General features: G+C 41.0%; 1 protein-coding gene across 1 annotated transcript in view; it reads left to right on the forward strand.

Moving 5' to 3' along the window:
- EML6 (EMAP like 6) overlaps nucleotides 1-15212 on the forward strand; it is an 87430-nt gene that overhangs the window by 15893 nt on the left and 56325 nt on the right. Inside the window, 1 exon segment of the mRNA XM_062489403.1 lies at nucleotides 11292-11451. Within this exon segment, the coding sequence (XP_062345387.1) occupies nucleotides 11292-11451 (160 nt within the window).

Here is a 15212-nt window from a genome sequence, read left to right on the forward strand (position 1 = left end):
TGATGGTGATTTTTCTAAGATATGTGAGTTGAGAGTATTGAGGTATATTTTCACAAGTGGAGCAAAATGTACACAATCCATCACTGTAAGCAGCTGAGTTTCAGACACATTTCAAACATCTGCAGGCAGTGCCATGAGCCAAACTCCCATTAAAAGTGTGTCCTTTGCTTTCTTGTGACTAATAAGGATTTTCTTTCAGTATAAAGCTTCAAAATGGTCTTCCTTTCCCTAGACGTTTAGAAACCTCTAGTCAGCCAAGCAAACACCACAGATCCACAAGATATTTAGTGTTAACATCCTTGTCTTAGACATCAGAGATTCCACCAGGAAAAAGATCTATAGCTGGAGAATTACTTCTGTGGTATCAAATTGATATGGACTCAAGTCTTAGCTTTTATTCTGATAAAGAGCAGTTCTGTCCTATGAGAATTTTATGTTTTCTGCCACCTGTTAAGTGCAGATTGCTCTCACCTGAATTTAATCAGCAGAATTTGGGAGTAACTGAACTAATCCAAGCGACGAGCAATGAAAGTCTCTACACCTGGGCTTGCCAGGCTCATATTTGTAACAAACCTAGGTCAGCTGGAATACAGGAGGTTATAGAAAAGGGTCAGTTGTTAAACTGGTCTCTCCAAAGCTGCTCCAGAGCCTTGGTAAGCACTCTTTTCACTTGTTTAGGCTTTGAAAACAACCAAATAACAAAAACAGAAAAAAAAACCAAAAAATAAAAAACAACAGTCTTTGGTGTAAATGAGAGAAGGTTAAAGGGAAGAAGTGAGAAATTCTAATCAGCATTAAATTTTGAGTGTATTGCTTTGGTGTTTTCCTGTTTATCTTTCTGGGTTTTATGTGCAGAACATTGGTGTGCTACTGGTGAATCATTTGTTGGTTTTACTGCAGTGCTTCATAACTGTCATCAGCAGAGTATGAAGAAAGCAAAGTGTTGGTTTTAATCTTTATTTGTTCTGTGTGTTGCCTTTAAACGCAATGTTTTTTAGCTGCTTTTTGTTTAATAACAGGCTATAGCTGGGTAGGGTCTTGCAGCTGGAGTAGGCGCTGGGAAACCAGGGAAATTCTATTATCTGACATGTTTGACAAAGATTTTATTTAATCTGCCTCACACAAGAAACCCTTGATACTTAGAGCCTTCAGGCTATGTCAGACCATGTAAAGAAAAGTAACAAAAGTCACACTTATTTTAGCAAGCACCCTTCTCAAAAAAATAAAACTATTTTGTGGATAATTGCAGTGAAAGCCTTCTTGTCTGAATTGTTAGAAAAAGTGGAAGATGGATTTATAGTAAGAATATGTTATAATCAGTTTGAGTTTTTAGAAGTAGTGTTTGTATTTGTGTTCTGTATAATTAAGTGGTGAAGCAGAATTGCAGAAGCCTGGCGAGAGTGTTCACAGAACTGATATCTTCTGACTTTCCTGCTGATCCACTGTGACTGGGAGTTTAGCGAGCAGAGCCATTCTGATGTTACATATGGTTCCTATTTGCTCTGCAGTGGTTTCTGCCCTAGTTGATTTGGTTTGCTGTTGTTCACTTCAGTGTGGCCAAACAGGGAGCAGGATTTCCACATGATCCTAGAAGAACTTTCTGTTTCTTTCTCCTGTTTCTGCTGATTTTCAGCCTCTAAAATAGAAAGATATTTTCCCTGAGACCAGTTGTTGGGTCTTGGCTTGGCATTCCTGTGAGATGAGAGAAAAACCACATTCTTAGTAGCACTGAGAACTCCCCTTATCCTAAGGGGTGGTCTGAAAATGAACTTTATTTTTTTACCTGCAACATCTAATTTTGCCACATTTATCATTCCTGTAGACATTTAGTGTATAAAGAATGATCTACTTCTGATCCATGAAATGCAGCTCAGTGTGTGTTGGTTTGATATATTATGGAATAAAACCCTTCCTCTTCTCTTCTTCCAGACACTAAAGTGCCTAAACTTCAAATGTTGTAGGGCAGGCTAGCTGTGAGAAGGCCCAAATAAGATGCAGGTGTAACCCCCTAGATAGGATGCAGCTGTGTGTTTGTTCCCCTTGAAGTAAGAACACTTTAAGCCTTGGCTTAAAATCCTTATTTCTGATTAACAGGTGAGGGCAAACCTGTGCAAACAGTATTATTATCCCAGTGTGAGTTTTTTAACAGCAACCTGGGAGTTTTGTTAGACCACACAATTTGTTATAGATGTGAATATGCTTGGGGATTTTCAACAGGATGAGGTAAAAATCTCTTAAACTAAAAAGGAAAATGGGAGTGATCGGGGAAAATTGTGATAATGGCTGTTTGGTTGTTGTTTTTTTTTTTTTTTTTTTTTTTTTTTTTTTTTTTTTTTGCTTGTCCTCTGCAGTATTTCCCATTTCTCCTTGGCTGTTCCCTGGCTTTTTGGGTATTTTTATCATGTCTTCTTCATTTTGCAGCTCCCCCACGATTCCTCTTTTTGTCATCTCTGTCTTTTTAATGTCTTGTTTCCAAACTTTCTTCCCATTTTCTGTCTCTTTTTTTTAGCTGTTTCTGCAAATGTTTTGATTCAGACTGTGATCTGTGTAGTTTTACCCATATTCAGTGCTAACTGTTGGCTCTACGAAAAGCAGAGTAGATCCAGGAAATGCCAGAGCAGTTGTGCCTGAGTCAGCCTCTGGAGGAAACAGGAGAATCACCCCCCCTTTCCCTGCCCCACCCTGGGAATACCGCCTGCTATGCTGCCAAGCACGGGAGAGGGTGGGGGGGGCGGCGGCATTAGCATCCATTGCCGTGCTGCAGGCAGTTAATTAATTAGTGCATGTGGGCAATTAATTACTGCTCAGATTTGCTGTTCACTGTGACCACCAGTTGTAGAGCTGTCAGCTTCATCTTTGCCTGAATTATTACCACATCTCTGCCTTTGGGGGAAAGGCACAGCTACACCCAGGCCATTTTCAGTTGTTTCAGCCCTGGAGTGAAATGAAATGGGAAAAATAAAGGGTCTGATTGCCTCCAGCTGTACATGGTCTGTTTGCCTGATTTGGGTTGCATTTGGTTCTGGTGTTTCCACAGTCAGGCTGGAATAAGGTGAACTCAGGAGATGAAGGAGGCTTCAACATGTGACAGTGATTTCTTTACTTCCAGGCTTTATCTGATACATGAATTTTATATCTTCTATCACAGTGCTCAGACTGGCCTTCAAAACCCTTATAGCAGATGAACTCAGAAGTTTGGCTGGTTCCTGTTGAGCGGTACTGGATTTTACAGCAGTGTTTCATTAGCTTTCCATGTATCGAGAAATCACTGATAGCATTTAAGTTTTTGTTTTTATCTCAGCATCATAGACAAATATCTACTTACTGGTTTATTGTGTATTTTATTACAGAACATGTTACATTGCCCATAAAGTATCATAAGCATAGAACAGGGTAGGGGCAAACACAATGCTGAATTAAGTACAGTTCTTTCTCTTTCCCACCCCTCTCTTTTTCGTCTCCAATCCTAGCAGATTTTTCTTTACAAGTGATAGTTTCAGGTCCATTTTACTGATTGCCTCAAATCACAACACTTATATTGAGAAGGGTGTACTGTGTCTCTGTTTTGGGTATTTACTTATTTGATGGCGGTTTTGGCCATCAAAAGGAGTGTTTGGTTCATAATCATGAATGCAAATATCATTAGACTCAAATGGGAACTCTGAGCATGAATAGGAAAACTGGAATATGGTGATTGAATTTCAGAGTTAAACAGGAAAGTCTCTATGGGCTAGTGTGGCTCATAAGAAATACTGGGTATTTTCCCTGATCAGTTGTTACTGAAAACCCACAGTTCATGAGGACATCAACAGTAGTTTAGTTTTTCAGTGTCATAATGAGGGCTTTGGATCAGATCTCCTAGTGTTGCTTTTCACTGGGAGAAGCTTAAGAGTTGCAAAAATATCTATGAGTTATCAATAAAATAAACTTGTCCAAAGAAATTGTTAGAGAGCTGAAACCATGTGTATGGAAGAGCCTCAGTGCTGCAGGACTGTGCTGTGTTGCTGCTCCCTTTTCATTTGGGAATCTGCCCAATATTTCTCTGTGTACAGATGCATATGAGTGTAAATCAGAGGTGGTCTTAATTATTAAATGTAGAATGCTTTTGCTTAAAGCATTACTTTTTATGAGGTTTTTTTTCCCCTCTTGCTTCTTTCACTTTCTGTTATTGGGAAAATTTCAATCATGTGTTCAAAAGACATTTACTTTCTGAATTTGGCCTGACTCTGATCCCTCTGTAGCTCCATGGTGCCATGAGAAATTCCATGTTCTGCCACACTTTTGGATCTGATCTTTCAAAAGTTTTAGTAAGCCTTGGGCAGCTGAACAAACCTTATTGACATGTGGTAGAATAACTCCATGGGCTTGAATAACAAACACTGGCACAAGGAGCAGGTCAGCAAGAATTTTATAAAGATAAAGAGTGGCAGGAATGGTTATAACTTTGTATGCTTCTGTCACCACTCTACCTCAGGTGAGTTCTGGAAAATAGTCAGAAATAAAAACCCTGTGAAGATGACTGTTGGATTCCCAGGGCACTGTAAGTGTGATAGAGCTGAACAGCAGCTGTTACTGTGTGTGTGTGTTTCCGGGACCTTTATTAGGGTCTGAGCTGCACATCCACCTCATAAATTATTCCGTTTGGGCTCGGTTTGTGGCCCAGCCCAACATGCGGTCTGGTCTGACTTCATTTTGTCTGGGGCTGTTTGCTTCCTCAGAGTAGCAGATGGGAGCTGTCTTAGACAGGCCACTGAATTCTGGAGTTGTGGCTCAGAGGCAGCCTGGCTTCTTGGGAGTAGGAAGCTGGTGCAGAGTGATGAGTAAATGCTGGACCCTGTGTCTATATCACCATTATTCCTACACAGGGAGCATGGAGGGGAAAACCAATAGAGGAACAGCTAGTAAGTGCTTGGACCCAAAAAATGCCTAAATTATTTTTTAAAAGCCCATAATTTTGTGCACATATCCTATTCTCTGCTATATAAAAACAAGATATTGCCATACAGCAATCACACCAGTAAATTAAAATGTTGCTATTGCAGAGTTTTTATCGACATCTATGTTTTAATTTAGTCAGGATAAATATGCTCTGTACTTGGGTTGTTTACAAGAAGCATGTGGCAATATTTAGTATATTTAAAAGTATCATTAGATATGTTCAGATGTGTAAAAAAGGCAGTTTGCTTCTATGAGTGTGTGTATCAACTGTATTATACATAACCAGAGTCTCTGCATCTCAGGGCTAACAGATCTGTTCTCTGTTCTCCCACTTGTTCCACATGCAGGCAGTGCCCTCCCAAAGCCTCCCTCACCTGCCCTATGGTACCTGCCAAATAAAATTGGTTATCTTGGTGTGAGATCAGCCTGCCAGCTCTGTGCTGCTCTGCAGGTCTCCGGCCTGTGCTGGAAGAGCCAAAGGTTGGGAGTTGTGATTGTGCATGAGCAACAGTCTCTTGTGTTATTAAGGGCTGGATTTACCTCAAAATGTGGTTGTTGTGCTGGTGTTTCAGAACTCATCTGGGGGGAGATTAGATGTAGGATTAGCCTGTCAGATTCCTGCAGTTTTCTTCTCAATGCTCTCTCCATTTTTACAGATCTGGTGGGGTTCATGCGGGTTGTTTTGCTGTTACCTCGTTCCTCTTCCATTTTTCTGGCTCCTCTTCCATTTCTGATATTCCCTTGCTCCTGAGGGCCTCTGCATTTCCTTCCATTTAACTACTGGTCTTTGGTCCTAGTTTGAAATACAGGTGTTTGCTAAGGAAAGCAGAAGCTCCTCTTTGGACTGAAAAATGTGATCCTTCCTTCCTACAGATTATTATGATTTTGAAATTAAGGGAGCTCTCAGGCAAAGATATGGGGTAGGAATAACAGTTCTTTACTAGTATATCTAACAAGACAAACAAGAACAACAACAGCTATGAAATTACCCACGAACAGAACAGTAACTCAGTCCCAGTGTTTTTTGGCTGCAGGCACCTTTTCCCTGAGCTGCAGTTCCCGGTGCTGGGGGCGGGCAGGTCCTGCAGAGCTGCAGGAGGGCTGGGGGTGATGGCAGCGCTGTCCCAGGGGGAGAGAGAGATGGAGAGAGCTCTCCGCTCATGGTGTCAGTCCCAGTGCTCAGCAGAGTGCTGGATGGTGGTAGTTCACAGCGAGAAGGCACCAGGGCAGGGTCCAACAGCAGTGAGGATGGCTCCCGACGCTGGGATGGCAGGGATGGGACAGAGGTGGCGATCGTCCTTCTCGTCCGAACTCCGCGGGGGAAATGGGCCGAGGCCCAGCCTTCCGCTTCCTCTTCTGGCTGTTTGAATCTTGCGGGGGTTCCCCTCTTCCCTCTCCTCCCCTCCTCCCCCTTGTCACCAGGGCCCAGTCAACAGGTATCTTAGCATGACAATGGGGAAAATTCCACAGAGGGAAAAGGGAAAGAACCAACCCCCAACATCTTTGTTCCATTATTCCTTTCAGTGGGACTTGATGTTTTGTGTTGTATTCAGAAACAGGGATCAGGCTGCATCCTGCCTTATATGGCTGCTAAAATAGCTCTGTGCAGTGAGTTCCCTTTTGACCCCACAACTGAGCTAAGAAACTAATTTTGCTCTTTGAAATGGGGAATTGCTGAGTGTTTCTGTTCTTTGCTGCCATGTGAGGACAGCTCTGTCCTTAGCACTGTGTGAGCAGTAAAATGCAGAAGCTCCCTGCTGTTCCCATGTGCTGTCGGCCTGCCAGGAGCCTGAAAGTGTCCTGCCAGGAGCAGGAGGAGGCAACAAAGGAGAAAATACCTGGTGGCACATTGTGGCTATTTTGGGACAGGCATGGAGCTTCTTGGAAATACTGTTTCTTCAGAGACTTTTTTTTTTTTTTCTACAGAGTTCTAAGAAAAATTGTTCTTGTCTAGTATGTCCATTGTTCAAACACAACAGAGTCAGTGCCCTGAGTACTTCACAAGTTTGACCTATATTCTGAAGAAAGACCTGCTGTGTTCTCTGTTCTGCTAAACTATGGGGTTTGTAGATGGTTTTTAACAAGAAATATCAGTTCTTCCATTGTGAAAAAGACTTCCTGAAGCGAGTTGATAGAATACAGACAGTATCTGTGTCTTCCCAAGTCTCAATTAACATGATCTAGCACTGTGGCAGAAAACTGCAGAATTCTGTAAAGGTTTGTCTAAACAGGAAATGTTATTCCAAATTTAAAACTAGATGGATTTGAAGTAGAGATTAATTGATAGTTATTTCAGATTAACATCAAATTTGTGCACTGCTTTAAAGTGCAAAACATCCCAGTACTGAGGACGAATTACATTGTCAAGAGCTGGTGACAGTCCATCTGAGATAGTGATTTCATTCACAACTGCAGGTGTTTGTTTCCTTTTCAAAAAGCAATTTCTTTTTTTGTCAGGTGGGATGTTCTGGAGACCAGCTTTGGTTTGTATGAACAATGAATTGTTGATAGAATGGTTATAAAATGATTCAAATTAATATGGCACCTCAAATAGAAAACATAACTACCAAAACTGCACCAAAACTACAAAAACAAATGTTCAGTTTTTCACTGCTGCAGTGAAAAAGTGTTTTCCCCATCTCATGAATAGGACAGTGCAGTGATAGGTTTAAAAGACCCAGAGTAGTGAGATTTAAACCTCTATCTCTCATCTGATACACCCATTTCAAGGTCTCTATCAGTTCTGTGTGCCTGTATTAACGATAACAGAAGCACTTGTTTTTTGCTGCATCAGGGAGCAATTATCTAATGCAGGTTAACTGCTGTGAGCCAAAATTTTTACTTTGATTACTTTAGACGTCCTTGATGTATTTCAGCATTTGGAGCCATAGAAAACTCTGGTTTTGAAGGGGCCTCCAGAGATCATCCACCCAAACTTTGAGATCACAGCCTTAGATTTGATTATTTGGAGTCCTGTCAAGCCAATTAAGTCCTGACCTGTTTCCCTTGAGGGGAATTCCACCGCTTCTCTAGGCAACTATCCTGATCTTTAATTTTTCTAGTGTAGAATGCTTTCCTTGTATCCAGGCAGCTATGTTTCCTGCCTTGTCCCTCTACCTGTGCATCCATGTGAAAAGAGCACTTCACCTTCTCTGTAAATGCTTTTGAAGCTTGAGCCACAGCTAAACTTTTCTACTTAGTTCTATCTTGGAACTTCAGATCTGTAGTCTGTTAACAACTGTATGGAATCTGCTAGAGAAAACAATACAGACAGAAATACAATGTAGACAAGAAACAAATGCTTTTAATCCATTGGAATTCTCATGTGTTATTAAAAAAATAAAATCTTGGAGCAGGATATTATTGCAATAGAAACTGTGGAGGTAGTACGAGTTTTCCATCTGGCAAGGCCCCGAGGCCAGATGGATCCACTAATGACTTTTATAGAGCATTTCATCAGACCCTGTTGAAACAGATGTCTGGGCGTCTCTAATTATCCTAAATTAACACGATTCCAGCCTTGGATGCTTAGATTCAAGCTTGTTGATCTTTGAAGGGAAGGAAAAGAAAATGTTCCCTGAAAGATAATCTTCCTAATAGACCTTTTTATTAATGAGGTATAATGTTAAAATATTGCCTGAGTTTTACTGGGTCATCCTGAATGGATTGTTTGCCTAAAGAAGTGGCTTTGGAGGGACTTGGGTAAGAGAGGCTTTTTGCAGACACATCAGAGTGCTTTTGGAATTTACATAAGTGCATTTAGCCAGGAATTGCACTGCTTTCTTTGCTTTCCCTTGAAGGAAGGGAATGGGCACTTCCCAAGCAGTTGGTCTCTGCCTCTTTCCCTGTGTGTGCAGCCACTCCTGTTGCTGTTCCCACAGACAGAAATTCTTGTTGTATGGGGAAGTAGCTGCCAGGGCCAATGAACAGCACCAACAGCAGCTGCTGCTGCTGCTACTTTGATCCCTTGTTTTCATCCCAGCTCCTTACCAAGAGGGAGTTTGTGTCCTTTTCCCTCAAACCTGGAAAACAGAGACAAATTTTCTTGGGAAATTTCTTCCGCCCACCCTACTTAGATCTTGTCCTCCCTGTAGAAGCAATAGGAATTAATCCTGTAACAATGTGTTTACTATGCCATAAATTGCTGCTGTTTGAATGCCCTGTCTCTTCTAATCATATTTCCATATAAGTGTAACATAACAGTATTTCAGTGTTTTCCAGTGGTGCACATAACAATGTTCTTTCATTAAAAATGGTCCAGTTATGGGATGTTTACTTAGAAAATGCAATTTTATGGTTCTGTACTGGTTTGAAAAGCAAAACCAGTGAGACTTCAAGCCAGTAATACAATTTTTAATGGGGAAGAGAAAAAGGAAAAACAAAATACATGCAATAATAAAAAATAATATCCCTGACAGAGTCAGAATACAACCTGATACCCTGTCAGTCAGGGTGTTGGTGCAGTTTTCCTCCAAAGGGTCCAGCGATGATGTGGAAAAAGTCTGGTTCTTCCTCTGGAATCCAGTGGAAAAAGGCTACCTTTGGTGTTCTAAACCTCAGTTTTTGTCTAGGTAGGAAAGTCTTGGCTCGTCCTCCTGGCTGTAGCATCTCCCAATGGGATGATGTAATCTTATCAGTTATACAGTAGGACTCAATGGTCCATTAACAGAAGATACTTCCCACAGCAATAAGGATGATCACTCTTACCAGTTATACAGTAGGACACAATGGCCCATCAACAGAAGACATTTCCCACAGAGATAAGGATGATCACCTTTCTCAGATGGTAATAGAATATATATCTTGTATTGCAAACCAGGACAGGTTCAAAACGTAGCCCATGAAGTTGATACCCACTTAAGGAGGCAGGGAAGGGCATGGAAATCTTGTACCCTGAAGACAGCACATGGCATCTGTAGCAGAGGTATTGTACAGGTACACTTACAGTTTTAATAGTTGAACACACATCAAACATATAACTCATAGAGGTAACAAACAGTCAGCTAGAGCTGTTCTTGAAATTTCTTCATTTCTTTCATTTCTTCATTTCCTTCCTCTAACCCACTGCTCTGTCTGACAAAAATAATCCCTTGATTATCTAACAGCCAGAGTGAACGTGGGCAGGTGGAGTGTTTTAGAAAGGCTGGTGGCAGGAGATGAATGTCCTCAGTGGGGCTGGGAAATCAGACTGCTAATTTAGGTGCCAAAAATTGATATTATTCCCTAATTTTAGTTCTCCCTCAGGCTGACTTCATGCATCAAAAAGTATAAAACAAATACCAGAGGCATTCAGTACAGACGTGATGATGTTTAGGAAATGTGTTTGTGCTCTTAACCCAAGAGGAGGCTCTGGTGTGTGAGAACTGCTCTGTGCTAAATGGTGGCACATGTAATTCTACTCTAGCAGTGAGGGAGGTTAACCCAATTAATCCTTTCCTTCTGGTTCTTGAAGAAAAGTATTCTAACTCAATTACAGCTATCACACCTTAAGTTTGTGGTGTCACCTTTTATTGCCTGTATGGGTGTAGAACTGAGGTGTGAATTAGCTGACAGAAAATATAATGTACAACTCAAGCCTGGGGAGGAAAGAAGGAATGGGCAGGGGAGAGAAAATGGTAAATTGTATTAAAACTGTTCTTTTTCCATGAAATGCATATGTTTAAGAAACTTACTTAAGGTTTTGGATTAACTTTTCTTAATAATTAGTTTTCTCTGTTCTGGGATAGTAGAAGTATCCAGCTCCCCTCAGCCACCTGGTGAGTGCCAGTTTATTAATAGGATGTTTTTCCTTATTCCATGTGTAGCTCACGTACTCATCCATTGTTCAAATTTATTTCCTGGGTAACTGTGTAAAACTGCCTTTGTATTCATATGACTTTTCAGAGGGGTTTATTTTATTTTCATATCCAAAGGGTTGTGAACAGAAATATGATTTGATTCTGGTGAAACAATTAATTTGTGTCTCTTCTGAGATTGCTATATTTAAATATATAAAGATGAGAGGATTTCTTGTGTGTATTTCTCATAGTGAATAATGTCCATACTTCAGAATATTTGAGCTGATGTGCAAAAGAAGAATAATTAGTAGAAAATCATCCATTACAAATCTGTGAAAGACTTAAGATCCATGTCTGTGTTCAATCAGCTTATTGATAAAAAGTATTTTAAAATTCTCTGGTTATTCTTTTCCTTTTGTCTAGTTAAAATGTTATGACATGATAAATTGTATTCTGCACTCACCGTGTCAATCTTAGAAAAACATTTTAAGTAAATCCTGGAATCAACTGGGTTTTGAAGACAGCTGCCGTGATTGTTCCCAAAATGTGTTATAACTTGGAGCGTGTTGTTTGCAGCCTCGCAGTTCACCCAGATAAAATGCTGGTAGCCACAGGGCAGGTTGGGAAGGACCCCTACATTTGCATCTGGGATTCTTACAGTGTCCAGACTGTGTCTGTCCTGAAGGATGCGCACACGCACGGAGTCGCCTGCCTGGTCTTCAACTCTGACGGCCAGGTCAGTACATCTCCTCCCCTGGGCTCTGAAAAGAGTTGCATTTTGGGTTTACTGAAAGATGCACCGTGAATGTTTTGTGTTTCAGCAGCTATAGGGCTGCAACTCCTGTTATGATGGAACTGTGATTGCCATTCGAGGCCTTGGTTTGTATTGTAATTGTAATTGCAGCAGGACTGCAAAGGCAGTCTTGCACAGGAGGTGCTTTTGGGGTGGAAATCACAGCCTGACATCTGAGTGGGATGGAGGCGTCAGGTGTTGGACAGGTATCCAGAGCAGAAACGCCTGTCTGTGGCTTAACTGCAGTGGCTTCACCATGTACTTGTCACTTGCTGTCCAAAGAAATCAGCTCCTGGCAAAACCCTCAGAACCCTGCAGCTTTTCTGGCACAAGAACTGCACTAATCTCACTGCTGGGAGAGTCTCCTTGGCTGGGGTGTACTGTCAGTTTAATTGAATATGGCATTAGGACACACAGTGTGGCTTTCTACAATGTGATTAGTCTAGATGATATCTTGAAACAAAATTTAAAATGTAACAAAATGGTGGGTTGTTCCCAACTAAACACAGTTATTTTTTTTCTCTTGGGCAGTGGTAAAAGCTTTAGGCATCTAGCCCAAAAATTCACATTTACCTGAGAAATATTTCACAGAGCTTGATAAATAAATATCTGGTGTGCAATTTTATTGATGGCAATTATGTCCTGATGAGTTTCCTGATGTAATACTTGCAAAAGTATTTTTAGGAGTGCTTAGATTAGCTGATAGCAAAAACCTCAGACAAGAAAACCCTCAAATCAGCAGGACAAAATTTCTGATGGTGTAATATTTTAAGATATTGTTCATTTAGAAATAAATGCTTTTCATTTCCCCCCCTCATTTTTAACTTCACAAGACTGGCAGTTAAACTTACTTTTAAAAGCTATTTAAGCACCTCATGGATGCTCAAACCATGAGCCTAGAGGGTGTTTAAGGTGGAGGCCTTTATGAAGACCCTGCTGAGTGCTTGCTGTAATTGAAACCCAGTTGCCACGTTGACCTTGCAGAACAGTGGTAATTCCCTTTCTGGAAGTGCTTGTGAAATTGCAGTTTATTCTGGAAATAAAAATTTGCATTAAACACTTGTATATCTGGAAAACATTAATATGGATAATGCATCTTGGCTTTTTGCTGCTCTTCCTGGCTTTGCAGGAGAAGCTGCTGTGCTGAGCCAGAATTAAAGGGCACGGGAGGAAGTCTGTGAATGAATTTGGAGCTCAGAGCTGCTGGCAGTTCTGCTTTGTTTAGTCACCATTCCCAAGGCAGCTGGTGTCTGTGACTGGGCAAATCACTCTGCAGACACTGCTTGCACCTCCCACTGCAAAGTTTTCCTTCTTTTATATCCAAAGGCTGTTAAAAGCCAGGGAAGTCCTTTATTTCAGCCCCAAAACACATATCAATGCAACAATCAGGGATGGTGCAGAGGCAGGAACATCTATATTCTTCTCACTGCTAACTCTGCCTGCTATCCACTTCCTAATAAAAGTTAGGCAGAGGCAAAGCCCAGAAGACTGCTGCATTCCTAGAGTGGATCTCCATGAATTCTGCTCAGCTTCTGTGCGAGTGCTGCTCCATGTGTCACCACATGGGCCACCACACCTCTCTCCGAGCCAAGTTAATTTGCTCTTGTTGAACCAGAAATTCTGGGATATCTGCTCCTTTTGGTTGAATTAGTGGGGAATTTTTCCTCCTGGCTGGGCTGGAGCTGACCCCACACAGACACAACGCAATTGTTCCTGCAGTGCTACCCTAGCCTCATGTTCCACAGGGTGGGGATTGCAGATCAGTGTGCACAGGGTTTGTTATAATTTCTAATAAATGGAGGTCATCAATACAGAGGGGAGAGCTTGAATGCTTCCTTCATTTTTTGTACTGTCAATACAGCTTTTGGAGACAAATAGAATCAGAGTAAATTTCCTATTTTGTGTTACCTGCAATTAATACAGTCCTGATGGAAGCTGAATTTCTTCAAGTGTTGCTATTTTAAAAAATACATATTTTAGTTTGGGCTTTTTCTGTCTAAGCAGGAGCTGCCATTTGGCAGGAGGGAAACTACACTGTGTTCAAATGTTTAATGAGGAGCTGTTATTTTGTCTGTAATTAAGAATGTCTTCTCTTCAATCAAGAGTTAACTATGGTTTCTCCTTAAAAGACCTAACACCTTCACAGAATTACCTGCAAAGCAGATGCCTCATTGTAATGGAGTGGGAAGGGCACTGCCGTAATGTATACACACCTAATGAAAAGCTAAAAATGCAGCGCTAGGCTTCTTTAGGCAAATCTTCCAAATCTGTGTAGATTTAAAAACAATTGTTTAATTATGTGCTTAAGCTACTTGACAGATATTTTCTTCTGGTAGTTCTGTGAATTCTCTGAATAGAATTCTGTCAAATTCCCTTCCGGAAGGAGAGCTAAAAGTGTGTTTCAACCAAAAAGGAAATTCAGCATTTATCGCTTTTCTGCTGGCAGGAGACCTTTCTCAGCAGGCCAAGGTTAAAAGAAAATATAAAATACTTCTTAGTTTCCTGTAGTGCTTTCCCTGCTGATACCAAAGTCGGCTAATAAATAACCTTTCAGACAGAATTTAAAGTTTTAGAAAACAGCCATTCCTTATTTCAGCATTGGACACAGTTGGAGGAGTAATTTTTTTTCTCTAATCAAATGTGTGTCGTGGAACTTTATAACAGGTCATTTATTCCCTCCTAATCAGACATGTTACACTGTACTTCCCAGCTAATACATAAACACTACTTTCCCTAGAACCAATTTCCCTGCCTCTGCCCCTTATTGGAACCTAAAGAGGTCTGCTGGTTGTACTCACTGAGAGGCCCCCAGTGCAGTCATGATCTTGCTTTGGACTTCTCAGGGCATGAACTGGTGTTCTTTGTCACATAACTGCCACAAACCTGACTCAGGCTCCTCAATATCTGTTTATCCACTGGTTCCAGCTACCTTCAGTATCCCATGTGTCCTTTATATTATTTTATGTAATTTTCTGGTAGTTATGCTCTATTTTGCAATTTTAGGGGAACAGAAAGCTTCTATTCTCTGAGTTGTCTGTCAAGTACCCTCTGTGCTTGAGACTGTCTCTTTTAGACAAGTCTCAGTACTTTATTTTTAAGCACAAATTGTCAAAACAATTATAAAATTGAATTAAAGAGCTTTCCAAAATTAAGCGAGTATAATCCTGCACTCCCTGGATGGAAAATGTTCTCCTGGCCCTAACTCTTCCTTGTGGTTGTTGCCAAAGTACCCTGAGGAGAGGCATTAATAGTGCTTGGAAGCAGGAACCACATGTAGGCAGTGTCTGCACACATGAAATAGGTGCTATTCCCAATACTAAGGTCTGATTTCCTGGGTGCAGGGTTCTTTTGTGTGATTGTTCTGTGTTGCAGTGCCATTGGGCCAGAAGAGTTTCTCAGTCGCCCTGCAGCTGGGCGTGCTGTAACACTGACCCTGACCAGTTCCAGCACCATAAATTCTACTGACATTGGGAGTGATGGTAAAGCACAGAAATCATTTCACCTTGTGACTTCCTGCAAAAACTGTAATTTTATTTCTTTGTTCCACAGTACAAACTTCTTTATCTCCTGTCCTGGTTTGAAAGACAGGTGTTTGCTAAGGAAAGCAGAAGCTTCACTTTGGACTGAAAAAAAAAAGTGATTCTTCCGATTATTATAATTTTGGAATTAAGAGAGCTCTCAGGCAAAGATATGGGGGTAGGAAT

This window comes from Cinclus cinclus, chromosome 3 (assembly GCF_963662255.1).
Source record: "Cinclus cinclus chromosome 3, bCinCin1.1, whole genome shotgun sequence".
Taxonomy (NCBI): Eukaryota; Metazoa; Chordata; class Aves; order Passeriformes; family Cinclidae; genus Cinclus; species Cinclus cinclus.